Source organism: Macaca fascicularis, chromosome 9 (assembly GCF_037993035.2).
Source record: "Macaca fascicularis isolate 582-1 chromosome 9, T2T-MFA8v1.1".
NCBI classification, from domain to species: Eukaryota; Metazoa; Chordata; class Mammalia; order Primates; family Cercopithecidae; genus Macaca; species Macaca fascicularis.
The window spans coordinates 74,761,950-74,779,238 of record NC_088383.1 but is presented as its reverse complement, the minus strand read 5'-3'; the positions used below and the strand labels follow the sequence as shown (position 1 = coordinate 74,779,238).

Here is a 17,289-nt window from a genome sequence, read left to right as displayed (position 1 = left end):
ATATGGGGAGGGGAGGGAGGGAGTTAAGAGTGACTGCACAAGGTATTTGGCCTGAGCAGTTAGAAAAGTGAAGTTCTTACTTCCTGATATGGGAAAGTAGTCGATTTGGTGAGGGGATGATAGAATCCATAGGTTAGCTTTCAGCGTGTTACGTTTGACATGCTTGTTAGACACCCAGATGGAGATGCCAAGAAGGCGCCTCGGCTGTGCTGGTAGATACCTAGCGAGCAGCTCTGGGGCCTGGGTGTCGGTGAGGGGCTGCCTCGTAGCATTTAGTAATCTCTGTGGTGTCAATGCTCCTCGATGGCCGATCTCAAGCTACTGGCGTGATCTCTGTTGGCTCTCCCAGATTCTAGAAATCCAACCATTGGCTCTCAGGAGCCTCTAGATCTCCAGCTACCACCACGTGGATCCAGGCTGGAGGTGGGAATGAAAGTGTTGCCAACACCCAGATTGTATTTAAGACCACCAGTGGCCAGCACGGTAATCCCAGCACTTTGGGAGGCCAAGGCAGGAGGATCATGTGAGCCCAGGAGTTGGAGACCAGCCTGGGCAACATAGTGAGACCCCCATCTCTACAAAAACAAAAAAAAATTAGCTAGGCATGATGGCGCACACTTGTAATCCTAGCTGCTGGGGAGCTGAGGCAGCAAGACTGCTTAAGCCCAGGAGATTGAGGCTGCAGTGAACTGTGATCATACCACTGCACTCCAGCCTGGGCAACAGAGCAAGACCCCAACTCTACCTAAAACAAATGAATGAATAAATAAATCCACTGGTCTAGCTGGGTTCACTTGGGAAAAGGGTGTGGATAGAGCAGAGAGGAGGGTGGGGGCTGGGCAGCCCTAGGACACCCTGATGCTTCACTTTAGGGGAGATGAGGATGACTGAGGAGCCACCCCCAAGGGAAGGGGAAGAGGAGCAAGAGGGAGCACTGAGGACAGGAGGAAGATTGAGGCAAAGGAGGGAGTGGAGTGTGCAGGAACAGAGGCAGGACTCAGAAGACTTGGAGGCAGCCCTAATGTCTTTCGGTAGTGGCAAATTAGCAAGCGTATCTTAGTCCATTTCTGTTTTTGGCATATTGCCTTTGTTGTGATAGCCCTCATTAGGGAGTGTCCAAACCTACTAGCATTTACAGAGGAGGCCTACCAGGATTTTTCTTTTTCTCTTAATCCACTTAGCCCCCTTCTCCCTCCTGCCTCCAAAGCCCTCCTCTTGCACACCAGGTGGCCAACCTTCTTAAAGGGATGCCAGAGGTCTCCTCCCTAGCTCTGCAGATCGCTCAGATATGCTAAACAGTCCTACAGGGACAGACTGTGCTTAAATAAATAGATCACTAAAGGGAATTGAGAATCAGAGGAATCTCAAAGGCATTGTGCTAAAAGAAGCCACTCACTAAAGCCCTGTGCTGCATAATTCCATGACATTCTCAAAAAGACAAACTTACAGGAACAGAGAACAGGTCAGAGGTGGCTAGGGGTGGGAGAGGGGTCCCTGTAAAGAGATGGGACAAGGAAGTGTTGGGGGCGGTGGGACTGTTCTGTGTCCTGGTTGGAGGGGATAGGTAACAAGAATCTATACATGTGTTAAAATTCATAGAACTATATACCAAAAAAGTCAACTTTACAACATGTTAATTAAGAAAAACTATAAATTATGGAATACCCTCCCACACCCATCCCCCAAAAAGGATGAAGTGAGAGGCAGTAGCATGAGCAGCAGCACTGGTGGGCTTCTAGACTAAGATAGCCCCATCCTTCTCTCCACTGTCATTAAATCAGCAAGTGCGTAATTCGCACCCTCCTATACAGCTAGAAAGGCCAGTTAGAGGGCCTTGAATGCTGCTGTGAGATTCAATCTAATTCAGCAGGCAATTGGCAGCCATAGATAGTCCTTGAGCATAAGTGATATACTCAGAGCTGTGCTTTAGGTTGATTAATCTGGACACATGGAGAGTGGGGGTGGTACCAGTGGGCAATGACAGAGAGCACCAGTGGGGGTGGGGACCTGGCGAGGGGTCAGGCCTGCTTAGATGTGGGGTCTGTAGGAAAGGCATGGGTTGAGATGAGGCTTCGGTTTAGAGTTCCAGCAATGGGAGTGACAGAAGCTCAAAAGGGCAGGCTGAGGGAGGGGCTAGATGGATAAAAAGATGGGAGCTGCCACCATCTGCCATCACCCTGCTGTGCAGCGGCCAGGCCATCCTGGTCCCATCTTTACCTTAGTATAGCTCCTCACCTGAACACCCTCCACCACCTTTGCATGCCCTCTCTTTCCCTCTGTTAGTCTGTCTTTGAATCTGATCCTCTCTCCCTGTCTCTCTGTCTCTCACCCTCCTTCCCACGTGTCTTAGTCCATTTTGTGTTGCTTATAACAGAATAACTGAAACTGAGTAACTTAAGAAACAAAATTTATTTCTTGCAGCTATGGAGGATGAAAAGTCCAAGGTCAGGGGGCTGCATCTGGTGAGGGCCCTCTTGCTGGTGCAGACTCTGCAGAGTCGCGGGGTGGTGCAGGGCATCTCGCACAGTGAGATTGCTGAGCATGCTCTGCGTAGCTCAGGTCTCTCTTCCTCTTATAAAGCCACGAGCCCCCCTCCCGGGATAATCCATTCATCCATTAACTCATTAATCCACTAATCCATGAACGGATTAGTCCATTCATGGGTGCAGAGCCCTCATGATCCAATCACCTCTTAAAGGCCCCACCTCTCAATACTGCCACATTGATGATTAAGTTTCAATGTGAATTTTGGGGGGAGACATTCAAACCCTAGCACCATCCTTCCTTCTCTGTGTCTGTCTCTATCTTCTGATTTTTTTTCTCACACTCACACATCCACAGCAGATAAACAAACACATGCAACTCATTCATTCATGCCTTTATCCCTTCCTCCATTCACCCGTAGCAACAATGTGGCCAATACACATACACACCCCACACCCCAAAGATAGGGAGTGTGTCAAGTAGGAAGGGCCCTTTGCAGGCCTGAGCAGCCCTGCCTGAGGGCAGCTGAGTGCCACACAGGACTGTCACCAGGGATGGTCACCCCTCTACCCGGAGCCCAGCACCCTGTCCCAGCCCAGAACCTATTCCTGAAGACATTTGTGATGTCTTTGTTCACTGGGAAGAGGACCCAAGGCTGGGCAGCTCCCTTGGAAGCGGACTAGAAAGGAGAGGGAGATGAAATTACCTGCTCCTTATTGACTCCCATGGTTCCAGGACACCAAGTTCATGGCCTCCTGTGACGGTGGGACCCCTGATGTAGAAAGGCAGCCCAGAGAGGGCAAACAGTTTGCACGAGGTCACAAAGCAGGCCAATGCCAGGCCTCTCTCCTCCTCTCCTGTCCCCTCCACTCTTCTCAGCTCCCTCTCTGCCACCCAGACATGAAGGAAAGGTAGACTCACTGTTGGAGGATAGGCGGTGGAATACAAAGCGGTGTGATTAGCAGCTGTGGCAGTGTACCCTCCTGATTTCCATAAGGCATTTAGATTTCTTGCCCGGCCACACATTTCTCTCTCTGTGGGAAAAGGGAAATCATTTTAGCATGGGAAATAGACAGAGCCAGGCAGCTGCTAAGTGGGAGAGCCAGTTCCCAGCTCTGCACCCTGGCCCTCCCTGCTCCCTGCCTGGAGGCCTCTAGAGGGCCTGGCCAGAAAGCAGAGGGCTGGAGACCCAGAAGGCTGGTGAGGCCAGCAGGTACTCCCTCTCTGCAGCCCTGCCCCTCAGGCCCTGTGATTCTTCCCAGAAGGGGCCCCAGAAGGAGAGGCAGGACAGTCCTGGGCTTGAGACAGACCTGGGTGCACACATCCCTTTCCCCTGCATTTTGGACTCTTCTTCATGCATCTCTGAGAACACTTGCACCCTGCTTTAGCCTCCTGCCCCAACCCCAGCCAAAACTCGGGTGCAGAGTTTGCCAGTGGAATGTGGAAAGCGGTTGAGGCCAGGTAGAGCAATGAGGTTCACATTGGCAGATTCTGATCAGAATGGCAGACCTTGAAGTTGGAAACATGGCCACCGGGGCTGGGAGGCTTGCCCAGGGTTGCAAGACAGGGCCACAAGGAAGGGATTGCTGAGTTTTCCAAGTGGGGCAGGTGCCTTCCAAACAGAGCCCATGCTGGAGGGAGGGAGAAGAGGACATGGCCTGGCTCCCCTGGGATCGTGGGAGGCTGTGGGGCAGAGCATGGTGTCCTTGAGTTAAGAACTCAGGCCACGGCCGGGCGCGGTGGCTCAAGCCTGTAATCCCAGCACTTTGGGAGGCCGAGACCGGCGGATCACGAGGTCAGGAGATCGAGACCATCCTGGATAACCCAGTGAAACCCCGTCTCTACTAAAAAATACAAAAAACTAGCCGGACGAGGCGGCGGGCGCCTGTAGTCCCAGCTACTCGGGTGGCTGAGGCAGGAGAATGGCGTGAACCCGGGAGGCAGAGCTTGCAGTGAGCTGAGATCCGGCCACTGCACTCCAGCCTGGGCGACAGACCGAGACTCCGTCTCAAAAAAAAAAAAAAAAAAAAAGGAACTCAGGCCACATAAATCCTCTGTGGTTTCCTCTGTCCTTTGCACGTGAATTATCAGTCCAGGTGGCTGTAGCAGCAGCAGCTGCTCCATCTGCAGAACTGGAAAGGACCATGTGTCCCCCGATTTCCACATAAAGCTTGCCCTTTGGCCATACCCATGGGCACTATTGAGGGGAGCCTCGCTCTCCTGCCTAGCCCCTCTAAGGCCACTTTATTTCAGGGAGTACCCTCTGGGCTGACTGCTCTAGTCCCTAGAGGCCCAGGGCCTGGAATACAGAAGAGAAAGAGACAGCAAGGCTGAGCTATGAACCATGTGACATGGGCTTGGCTGGGTCCCGGGAGTTGAAAGTCTGTGCCCAGGAACAGGAGTGGGTACAGACAGGTGGTAAAGTGTAGCTAGGCTTTGGAACTATAAGATTCCCATAGTACACTGGGTCAGTGGGCTGCAAATTAGGAAAATATCATTCAAAAGCACCTGCCCCTCATTTGCCTTAATGCAAGTACCCAACGCACATTATAATTCTTTTCCCAGGAGAATGGAGGCTGGCTTCAGGGCCGATCAGAGGGAGTGGGGGGATGTCTGCACGTGCAGGTGAGGAGGACCTGCCTGCCTCATGCCTTCATCTGTAGACAGATAATACACACATCTGTGGTGAAAATGATGGCGCTGTGGTATTCTTCCCCCAAAGTGCCAGCTGCCAATCGGATTGAATTAGATTTCACAAGGGTTTTTGCAATACATGGAATTCACCAGCAAATTACCCTTAAAGAGGGAAAATCAATCATTTGGAGCAGAGATAAGCTGAAGGCAAGGCAGCCTCGGATTGATCCCGTCTGTGCAGGCGTGTGTGGAATTCAGCAGATAACCTGCGGAGAGGAGGGAGGGGAGGCTGTCTGAGAGGGATGGGAAAGGGAGAGAGGCATGGCAAGACGGGGAAGGAGGCAGTTGGAGAGGGAGAGATTGGAAAGAGGAAGGTGAGAGGTCAAGAAGGGGAGGAAAGAGAAAGAAGAGGGATAGAAGAAGGAAAGGAAGAGGGGAGAGAGAAGAGAGGCTGTCTTAGTCTGCACAGGCTGCTGTAACAAACCGCCGTTGACGGGTGGCTTGTAAACAACAAACTTATTTGTCTCGGTTCTGGAGGCTGGGAAGTGCAAGATCAAGGGCCCAGTAGATGTGGTGTCTGGTGAGGACCTGCTTCCTAGTTCACAGATGGCCACCTTCCCACTGTGTCCCCACATGGCTGGGGGGCAAGAGTTGCTCTGGGGTCCCTTTTATAAGGGCACTAATCCCTTTCATGAGGACTCTGCCCTCATGACCTAATCACCTCCCAAAGGCCCTGCCCTCCCTGGGGGTTAGTAGTTCAACATGAATTTTGGGGAGGGGGACACAAGCATTCCACCTCCAGCAGATGAGAAGAAATGAGGGTGAGATAAAGAGAGAAACAAGCAAAGCAGTCACAAGAGAAGGCAAGGAAAGAGGGGAGGAGAGAGAATCAGGGGAGCGGGAGAGACAGCTCAGGCTGGAGGCATGGAAAGCAGTTGGAAGAGCACAGTGGGCTGGGTGCAGTAGCTCACACCTGTAATCCCAGCACTTTGGGAAACTGAGGCAGGAGGATGGCTTGAGTCCAGGAGTTCAAGACCATCCTGGGCAACTTAGGGAGACCCTGTCTCTACAAAAATAAAAAACATCCACTGGGCATAGTGGTGCACACATGTGGTCCCAGCTACTTGAGAGGGTTGCTTGAGCCCAGCAGATTGAGGCTGCAGTGAGCAGTTTGTATCAACTGCACTCCAGCCTGGGTGATGGATTGAGACTCTGTCTCAAAGAAAAAAAAGATCACCACATTAATGGGCATTAATGGGCCTTAGAGGATCACCCCATCCAAGCTTCCCATGTGGGAGATCGGAGGCCCATGGTGCTCAAGGGCCAAGCCACAGAGGAGCTTGGGGAGGGGACATAGGCGGGAGGATGAAAGCCTGAAATGAGGGCGACATCCTTCACCTTGATGCAGGCCCAAGAGGTACTCCACTCCCACAGTGGAGAAACGGAGGCCTGGAGCCATGGGTGGCGGGGCAGGCCTGGAGGGCAGAGGGGAAAGAGGCAGCAGGGCAGAGCTGGTGGAGCCACCCACCATGTGACATGGGCTTGTTGGGTGCAGGGGGTTGAGGTGGAGTCAGAAATGGAAACAGTGTCCTCTGCCAGGCTCCCTCCACTGCCCTCTGTATCCTGGCATCTCAGTGGGCAGAGAAACTTGGCATCCCCCTTAGTGTAGGGGTTGGAGGGAGAAGCAGCTGGCTTTGAGTTGAAGGCAGAAGGAGAGGGCTGCCTCCTGCTGAGGTCCACTTTGCCATATCTGATTGAGGTGAATTAAGTGAAAGCATGGACAAAGAAGGATAAAGAATACATATTCTATGGACTTTTATTTTCTGCTGCTCAATGGTATGGATCAGACCAACAGAAGGTACAGCCGAGGAAGGAAGGAGACCTGCAGCCCCACGCCCAGGGTGGGACTGGTGGGTCCCGTCACCCCTGCACACACCCAAGCCTTTGCCCTTCTCTGCCTCCTCCTCTTATTTCTGGCCATGGTTTAGAAATCAGCTCCTTCCCGGGGATGCCTCCTCTCCTACCCCCACTACTCCTAGAACAATAATAGTTCTCCTCTATTGAACACTTATTCCATCCCAGATGCTTAACCAAAATTTGGCAGCTCACCCACAGTAACCCTATCAAGTAGGCTGCATTCTTCCCATTTTACAGATGAGGAAATAGAGGCTCAAGGGTATAAAATCTTGTATGCAAAAATCACGCAGCTGTAAAAGGCAGTGCCTGAGCCTAGGCTCAACTCCAGATGTTGTGGCTTCCAAGGTTCTACACCCTGGAAGCTCAGGTCATGGGGCTCTTCCCTGGCAGACCTGAGTTCGGGACAGGGTTGGTTTCGGTGAGGGTGGCACTGACTCTGGGGGCCCCACGCTGCACTCCAGATTCCCAACCCCAATCCAGCTTAGGCTGAGGGTGTCACACCAGACCACCACCCAGAACTCCCCGGGTGCCTCGTGAGAGCCCTGGCCCTTTATCTTGCCCCAGCATCCCCCTAACCCCCGACCCCAAACATAAAGGTGGCCTTGGTCCTTGCTGTGGCTCCTGAGTCCACCCTGCCTTCACATGACCCTGGTCCTTCCTCTTCCGTGAAAAGGAATTAAGGTCTCCTCCAAGGGCACATTGTAGTTTACGGGGTTGGGTGATGGTCCCCTAGCATTTGAGGTACAAAGAAAAGAACATACAAGGTCCCTGCCATAGGGAATTTCCCGACTTAGTCAGGAAAACACAATTCGCATGCTTATAAAACATGGGGGAGCAGAGAAACGATCCTGTTTTCATTCAATTCTGTGAGGTGTGCTTACCCTCCCCACTTCACAGATGAGGACATTGAGGCTTCAGGAGAGGAAGTGAGTTGTCTAAAGTCACACAGCTAGGAAGTGACCCAGCCTGTTCCTCAACATTGAACTGTGCTGTCTTAACACTGCATCATGCCACTGGGTCCCTAACCCAGGGGCCACCCTGACTGATGGCAGAGAGAGACAAACATCCTGGAGAGGCAAGCTGGTGTGAGCAATAGCAGGGCAGTGCCTCAGGATGGGGAGGGCCAGGCAAGAGCCAGAGAGACAAAGGAGGCATCTGCAGGCCTCATGTGCAGGAGGAAGCCTGGAGGCTGGCTCAGACCTTCCTCTCTTTGGGGGCCCAGGCCACCTGCAGAGGGATGTGCCAGTGCTACGAGCCCTCAGGTGATGACCAAGGAAAGCCATGCTCAGAAGTCAGGCTACCCAGCCCAACGGCAGGGGCCAGCCTGAAATCTGCCCCTCCGAGCCAGGGAAAGGCCTCCGTGCAGGTGGTTAAGTAGCAGAAATATCATCCCTGACCCTCCCTCCCAGGGGAGTATTTGACGAGCTGATGTCTGTTGAGGGCGCAACATGTAAACTCAACAAACAGCTGGACAACCACGCTGGCTCAGCACACGGAGCCGGGTCCCCTGGGACAGACTCAGGTCGGCCGGCTCTGGGAGCCGTAGAGAGACCTGGAGGGAGCAGTGGCTCCTCTGACCCTTCTCGAAGCTATCCCCCACCTCCAAGAGTGGGAGGCAGGGAGGGCAAGGCCTAGAGAAGTTGGGGGGCAGCGCTCCTGGCAGCCGCTGATAAGGCGCTGCCCTCGTGTGGGTAGAAAGGCTGCAGCCTCAGGAGCAAAGTGCAGGAGCCACATGGAGAGGAACCGGCAGGGAGCCAGGAGAGATTTCATGTGTCCTTCCCCTCCCAAGAAAGAAATAAAGCTAAGCTGTCGCCTCGGCCTCCCCGCGGGCAGCTGCCAGCTCCCCAGCCTGTGGTGGCTCAGCTCCCGGACCCGCAGTGGGCGCTATCAGCCTTCTCATCACCTCTCTCAGCTGGAGGATAATTTAATCCACAGGCTCCTCTCCACACACACTAGGGCTCCTTTTGATGTTTTTCTTTATCTCCCTTCCAACAAAATCGCCCCTTTGCAGCTCCAAGAGCCCCTCCAGCGTCCTCCACACCTCCACCCCATGAAGGCAGTACCCTAGCCCCCTGTGGGACAAGGGCATGGAGAAGGCCTAGCAGGAGCAGGGAGGTGGGTATGCCCTCCTCTAGTCTGGGCTTCGTGCCCTGACCTGAGCTGAGGTGCTTGTGGGCGTCCTTCTGCCACGTGTGGCACAGGGAGGGGTTCACTATGCCAGCTCCTGGCATCGCACTTGGAGCAGTGTTCTGTAGTGGGAGGGCCAGGAGAGCTGGGTGGTTAAGAGCTCTGACTGCGAGGGGCGGTTGGGGCAAACTTGAGTTCCAAGCCTTCCTTGGCTGCTGTGTGGCTGGAACACTTACCTTTTCTGGCCCCAGTTTCTTTCTCCAAGAAAAGGAGTGGACTGACGCTGTCTATGAGCCATTGTGTGGATTCTGGTTAAGGTGTGTGACGCCTCTATGGTAGCTGGGCTTTGCAAATGGAAGCTGTTGTCATAAACGGCTCAGAAGCACAGGACTGCGATCAGTACGGGTTTTGCATCAACTTAGCAAACTGGAATATCTCTCTCACACACACCCATCCTGAGGGCTCACAGTCACAAATCCAGACCAAGCAGGCATTGGCCAGCTGGTAAAGTTCTGGAAGGAACAGGCTGAGCATTTTAGAGGACTTGGTCAGTAGGTGATCCTGAGGGTCTCAGGACATGTGTCCTGACCACTGCAGTGTCTGGCCTGAGTGAGATTTTCCAGCCTGTGGCAGCAGATCAAGGAGAAGGGAGCAAGTCTCATTTATTGAGACCCCAAGAATTCTCCTAAAGGGGTCAGGAAGCTTTCCCGAGGGCTTGTCCCCTCTGGGTGCTCCTGCCTCACCAGGTAGTTAACCAGAAGCTACACTGAGCTCACACCATCTTCCAGGCATCTTTAAGCTCAGACATCACTGAGCTCACACCATCTTTTCAGTCCCTCACTGTTGACCTCAGCCTGCACACGATTGGTGCCGCCTCAGCCGACACATGGTTCTTCCTAAGCCTTCTCTGCTCATCCACCGTACCTTACAGGCCAGTTCTCTTCAGTTCGGTCTTGCTTCTTCCCAGCATCACTCTATCACAATGGTTCTCAGACATTAGTGAGCATCAGAATGCCTGAGGGGCTTGTTAAAACAGTGCTGGGCCTGGTCTGGGTGCGGTGGCTCCTGCCTGTAATCCCAGCACTTTGGGAGGCTGAGGCGGGCAGATCACGAGGTCAGGAATTCGACACCAGCCTGACCAACATGGTGAAACCCTGTCTCTACTAAAAATACAAAAATTACCCGGGCGTGGTGGCACGCGCCTGTAATCCCAGCTACTCAGGAGACTGAGGCAGGAGAATAGCTTGAACTGAGACCCAGGAGGCGGAGGTTGCAGTGAGCCGAGATCACGCCACTGCACTCCAGCCTGGTCGACCGAGCAAGACTCTGTCTGAAAAAAAAAAAGAAAGAAAGAAAGAAAGAGAGACAGAGGGAAGGAAGGAAGGAGAGAGGGAGGGAGGGAGGGAGGGAGGGAGGGAGGGAGGGAGGGAAGGAAGGAAGGAAGGAAGGAAGGAAGGAAGGAAGGAAGGAAGGAAGGAAGGAAGGAAGGAAGGAAGGAAGGAAGGAAAAGAAAAGAAACAAAAGAAAAGAAAACGGTGCTGGGCCCAATCCCCAGAGTTTCTGACTTAGAAGATCTGGGCATGGCCCCAATTTTGTATTTCTAACAAGCTCCAGGTGATGCTGATGCTGTGGTCCGTCCCAGGACCACACTTGGAGAACCACTGTTTTACCCTTGTAGTTCTCATCCTTGGATACACTTTGGAATGAATAATTGGAGAGCTTTACAGAATGCAGATGGCTGTGCTTCCACCCCCTCCCCCAATCTGGTCTCCATGGTCTAGGGTGCAGCATAGGCAGGGGGTATTTTAAAGCTCCCCAGGTAATTTTGATATGTGGCCGGTGGAGAACTACCCCTCTATGCCTCTCCAACTGCTCACCTCTTTCTCAACTCCTATAGGTGCCTCAGAGCTACTCTCCCTGCCCCAGTGATGTCTTCCCAACCCTGGCTGCGCAATGTGGTTCCCTGGGGAGCGTCGGAAAAATGTAGCTTTTCCCAGCCCCCAGAGATGATGACACACTGGCTCTGGGCATCTGCATTTCTTTTCAGAACTCCACTGGTGATTCTAATGTGCATCTAGGGTGAGGAGGGCAGCACCAGTATGACCTGCATGTGGCTGCAAGGTCACCTCCCTCTCACCTGCTGCAGAGCTTAGAGTGGCTCCTTCTTGCTCATGGAAATCATGCCATCCTCGGGTGGGCATCTGCCTGGGACTCCAAGCTTCTTGACATAGACTCTCTGCAAATAATAAGTCACTGATGATTCTTCTCCACACTCCATGCCTTTACTTAGGACAGTGCTCCTCAAAGGGTGGCTTCAGATCAGCATCAGCATCGCCTGGAACCTGGTTAGAAATGCAAAGTCACAGGCCCCAACCCAGGCCTACAGAATCAGGAATTCCCGGGGGAGGAAGGAGAATGGGAGAGCAATCTGCAGGTGATTCTGAGACTTGTAAAGATCAAGAACTCTGTGTTTAAAGCTACTTTCTCCACCTGGAATCCCTTTTCTGCCAGTCCAAAAGAGTCCAAAAATAATACCTTCCCACCAGACACAGTGCCTCATGCCTGTAATCCCAGCACTTTGGGAGGCCAAGGTGGGCGGATCATTTGAGGTCAGGAGTTTGAGACCAGCCTGGCCAACAGGTGAAACCCCGTCTCTACCAAAGAAACAATATATATGTATATACACACACAAAAATTAGCCGGGCATTGTGGCATGCACCTGTAGTCTCAGCTACTCAGGAGGTTGAGGTGTGAGAATCACTTGAACCTGGGAAGTGGAGGTTGCAGTGAACCGAGATCGCACCACTGCACTCCGGCCTGGGCAACAGAGCAAGATTCCATCTAAATAATAATAGTAATAATAATACCTTCCTTCGTTCCTAACAACAGCTCAGAACTCCCCTTCTTGGGGCAACCTCCCCTGCTTGTCCTCCCCTTAGACTGGGCCCTGGAGTGCTCAGATGGTACATTTCACTTTGCTCTGGTAACTAACATTGCTGACTGCATGGCCAGTACATTTCACACTGTAGACTCAGCCGCCACTGGGGAATGCCCGCATCAGACCTGAGCTCTACTTCCTTGGCTGGGACAGCAGCGTGGGGTTGTGGGAAGGTCCACTGGCCCAGGAGCTGGCCCAGCCTCTTTGCCTCTTTTTCTCTTTTTCTTTTTTCTTTTCTTTTTTTTTTTCTTCTTCTTCTTCTTTTTTTTTTTTTTTTTTGAGATGAAGTCTCACTCTGTCGCCCAGGCTGGAGTGCAATGGCATGATCTCAGCTCACTCCAACCTCCACCTCCTGGGTTCAAGCGATTCTCCTGTCTCAGCCTCCCAAGTAACTGGGATTACAGGCGTGTGCCACCATGCCTGGCTAATTTTTTTGTATTTTTGTAGAGATGGGGTTTCACCATGTTGGCCAGGCTGGTCTTGAACTCCTGATCTCAAGTCATCCACCCACCTCCGCTTCCCAACATGCTGGGATTACAGGTGTGGGCCACCACGCCCGGCCTGGGCCCAGCTTCTTATCCCCCACTCTGCCACCAGCTCCCTATGCAACCATGGGCTGCTCAGTCAACCTCTGTGAACTCAATTCCACTGGAGGGGCCCATGGGAGGAGCAGCAGTAACACACAAGGAAGAGCTGCTGGAGCCCAGTCACTTCCTGAGCACCCACTGTGTGTCATGGTCTGCTGGGGAATCTTCACCACCTGAGGCATGGTCTACAGCCTCAAGGGGCTGCCGACATTCCAGAATATTCACAGAGGGAACTGTAACCCAGTGATGCAAGTGCTCTGCAGCCATTAAGGAAAACGAAGCAAATACTTGGTACTTACGAAGTGTTTAGAATAGTGCCTGACCAAGAGTAGGTGCTATGTTATTAGCGTCCTCATTCGCATCATCATCTATATGCACAGTTATGGACCAATCACCAAGATGTAGTTCTAAGTGAAAATATTGAACACAGAGCAATGTGCATAGCATGCTGTTAGTGTCACAGCAGGGTGGCATGTACCCATAATGCTCATATAGGCATGGATTTCCTGGGGAAAGAGACCCAGGAATGGGGTGTGGTGGCTGCCCTGGGAAGTTCATCGGTACCTGGGCTTGCGGGGAATGGGAGAGGCATGTGTGCCTCTTACACTTTTAATATCTGGAAAATTTGCCATGCCTCTGCTCATCATGTCTCTGACATTTTTTATGTTAGGAAAATCAAAACATGGCAGTGTTTGGGGCTGTTTCCTGCAGGGATTTTATCCAGGCTCCGGGGATGTAGGATATAGGGATGGCCCCTCCCATCCCAGCCTACACTGAGGCCTTCTGGATGAGAGTGGGCAGAGATCAGGGAGATAGGAGCCCTTGCCCCCTCCTCTCACCTCATCACCCTTCGTGCCCTTGAGCCTCTTCCTTCTGGGTCCCACGCTTGTCCCTCTTCTCTACTCCCCAGCACACGCGTGTGCACACTCACACAATACGCCTCCTCCAGACCCCAGAAGCTATAGCCCATCAGAGGCCGGGGACAGTCGCTCCTCTAGGGTGTGGTCCCGGGGTCCCTCCCCTCCCATGACCCAGGGTCTCACCGCCTTTTCTCTCTGGTTTCTTCCTCCTCTCCATACCTCTCCGGCTCCCTCTGTCTGTCTCCATATCCTTTGACTGACCGACTCCCACTGACAGAATTTGGTAAGTGAGCCTCGGAAGGGCAGGGGTTGGGCTTGGGGAGGGCTCATGGTGGGCACAGTGGGGAGGGGGCTTTGAAAAGGGCACGGCTCCGCCCTCCCCCACCCTCTCAGGCCCCCAGCTCTTGTGGTTGAGGGATCGAAGGTTCAGGGGAAGGAGAGGAGTTGGTGTCACCTGTTCAAAGCTGTCACACCCTGCTGGCTTCAGCTATTAGTGCCCCTTCGGGCATTTAATTGGTCCCTTCCATCTGACGGGACGCATTCCACAACAGGGAGCGCTGCAACCTCCACAGCTCGACAGGCCCAGAGGAGCCTTGCCCCCACATCCCCTGGGGAGCTGCTTTGGGCTGAGGTCCTGGAGCCCCGCGGCTTGCCTGGACCCCAGAATTGGCAAGAGAGGGTTCAGGGAGCTCAGCTTCCACCTCTCCATCCAAACCTCTGTGCCAGGAACAGGGCACAGGCCTGTCTCCAGCCTCTTAGAAAAGTCTAAATGCAGCAAGGGCATTTGCCGGTTTGCTAAAATGGGAAAAACCCAGGAGACTGATGGGTAAACATTAGCATGCATTCACTCCACAAGTGCATTTGAGCATCTCGGGGGCAGCCCCAGGGGACCATGAATCTTGTGAACTCTCAGGCTTCACTGGGCGTATCATTTCCTGATCATTCCCCCTCTGCCCTGAGCGGGATGGGAACCAGCCTTTCAGGGAATATCCCCTTGGACCATGGAGAGTCTTTGGGGCCAGGGTGACCTGGCAGCCCCCTCTCACCAGGAACAGGTTTCCGAGAGGAGTCCCACAACGTCCCCTAAGCAACCAAGAAGTGAGGGTAGGCTTCCCTTGCCAGCCACTGGTTCAAGAGAAAAGGGCCCATGTGCAGATGTGCTGAGTTGGCCACTGGGCTAGGGGTGGGCTATGCATAAGCCAGAGCTTCTGCCTCTGGACTGACAGCCAAGGTCAATGACCTACTAGGCACCTACAAGAGGGGTCAGGAGGAGGCTCTTACACATCACAGGCTACCTGCCCAGTTGGAGGGGAGTTTGGGGATGCAGGTGATCCCCTTGCCCCAGTGCAGGCAGGAAGAGGAAGTAGAATCACTTTGTGAGCAGGCCAGACCTCAGGGGAGTCAGTAAGCTGAATCTCCCGCCTTCAGCCATGTGTCCTCCTGCTGACCTGGAGACTTCAGTCACGTCACATGCTTTGAGTGAGGAGAGTCAGGTGGCATCTGAGGGGCTCTGTGAGCCACAGCCCTGGTTAGAATAATCAGAAACACCTGAACTTGAGTGAGGCACCCACATCCCTGAAACGACGGGCTTGGACCTCCAGGACACGGGAGAACATGTGATAGGGGTAGCCACCCTGGGCTCAGCCTGGGATCCAGGGCCCCCCTGCAACTGGCCACAGTGTGGGGTCCCTGGCAGTTCACGTTGCCACTCAGTCTCTGGGTTATTCCCATTTCACATGTCAGCAAACCAGTGTTCTCCCTGATGGACACGTTCCAGAGGAGGAGGGGAAGAACAGCATCTGCGTCCCTTGTGTCCTCTCCTGCCCTAGCCTGTTGTGGCCGCTTAACCGCTTCTCTTCCCTCCACTCCCCTCAAATCCTCTCTCCTCCTCCTTCTTCTTTCTCGCTGCTCGGTCGTGCAGCTGGCCGGTCCCTCCGCAGCTGGGGTCACTGGGGCAGAGAAAGGGAGCAGGAGATGGAAAGTGAACCAAACCACCTGGAGGGGACACTGTGGGCATCCGACAGCACAAGGAAGGCAAAGAGAGCCAGAGGAGGTTTCCAGAGGGCCTAGACATGGGCAGGTCATGGAGTCTCGGAACTGCGCTGGGAAAGCCCTGCTCTGTCCCAGCACCTCATCCACCGCCCCAACCACAGCAGCTCCGGGCTCACTCTCCAGGGGCCTCTGCTTCTCCATCTGGGTCTGGGCTTCGGCCACTGTGCCCTTCCTGATGGCTTCTTCTGCACTCTTGACGCAGGGCCTGAACAGCATGTTTGAGGTGTATCTGGTGGGGAACAACTCCCACCACTTCATCATCTCCCCGACCTCCGTCCAAGGGAAGGCGGACATTCGTATTCGGGTGGCCATCCCACTGGACTACGAGACCGTGGACCGCTACGACTTTGATGTAAGGCCACACTCACTGGCATTTTGGAGTAGGGTGGGGGTGGATTTCAGGGGAGGCAAGGGTAAGGTAGAAGATTGCCTTAGATCCCACCTTCCACTGCTGCCCATCTTCCCTTGGATCTGACTCGGACAAGCCCTCCAAGAGATGGCAGGGGCTGGGCTGAGCCTCCCTTTTCCAAGAAGGACAAGGATATGTCCAGGAATTAAGTGGAATTTTACCAGACTCCCATCAGGAGCTTCTGTAGCCCATATCCTGCCAGATCAGCCCCTGCTAGCTCCTCCTGCCCTAGCAGAATCAGCGGCCATCCCTAGAGCAATGACAGATGGGTTCGCAGTAGCACACAGCTGGGATGGGCAGAGACTCTAACAGGTGATCTGGGCTGGGGCCGGCAAAGGCATGGATAGGACTTATAGGGACAAGGACTCTGGGAGGGGACATGTGGGAGCTTACCTGGGCCCCTGTTCTGCACACCCAGCTCTTTGCCAATGAGAGTGTGCCTGACCATGTGGGCTATGCCAAGGTGAAGATCACTCTCATCAATGAAAATGACAACCGGCCCATCTTCAGCCAGCCACTGTACAACATCAGCCTGTACGAGAACGTCACCGTGGGGACCTCTGTGCTGACAGTCTTGGTGAGTCCCCGCTCTCCCACAGGGCTACTGAGCTCTCCGGGGCCGACTGCGGTAAGGCATCCAGAGGGATTTTGTCCAAGGAACCTGGGCAATCAGGGAAGGAGGCGCCCCCAAATCCCTGAGCTGTGTTTGTTGGCGTATTAAATAAAGTTTCTGGACTCTTCAGGGTGGGGCTCCCTTGGTCTAGGCGGCGATATGGAAAATGAGCCAACCTGGGGGGAGACGAGACTGGACTGAGGACACTGATTTTCTATCTTTCCCCAAGAGAGACTCAGTGAGGGTGGGCCAGGAGCCCTGGAAGCCCCCTCCAGTGGGCGGGAAGGTGCCGGCCATCTCTGAGAAGGCGACCCTCTCCATGTGAGCATAGGCACCAGAGAGGGACGGGCTCCAGGGGGATGCCTGGGCATCCCTAGCTGCCCATGGCTGGACTTGTCCTTTGACAAGGGGCCCTCCCAGTGTCATCTGTATCTGTCAGTACTCTTGTTTGCAAGGGACAGAAACCCTTAAGTAGTTCAAGCAAAAAAGGATCGGCTCACGTAACTCAAAAGTACAAGTGATTTCAGGCCAGGCGCGGTGGCTCACGCTTGTAATGCCAGCACTTTGGGAAGCCAAGGTGGGCGGATTACTTGAGGTCAGGAGTTTGAGACCAGCCTGGCCAACACGACAAAACCCCGTCTCTACTAAAAATACAAAAATTAGCCAGG

At 53.6% G+C, this 17,289-nt stretch overlaps 1 protein-coding gene across 1 annotated transcript in view; it reads left to right on the top strand.

The window, feature by feature from the left end:
- Window positions 1-17,289, top strand: part of CDH23 (cadherin related 23) — a 338,832-nt gene that overhangs the window by 235,984 nt on the left and 85,559 nt on the right. The window contains 2 exon segments of the mRNA XM_065520923.2: window positions 15,802-15,951; window positions 16,427-16,585. Coding sequence (XP_065376995.1) covers window positions 15,802-15,951; window positions 16,427-16,585 — 309 coding nt within the window.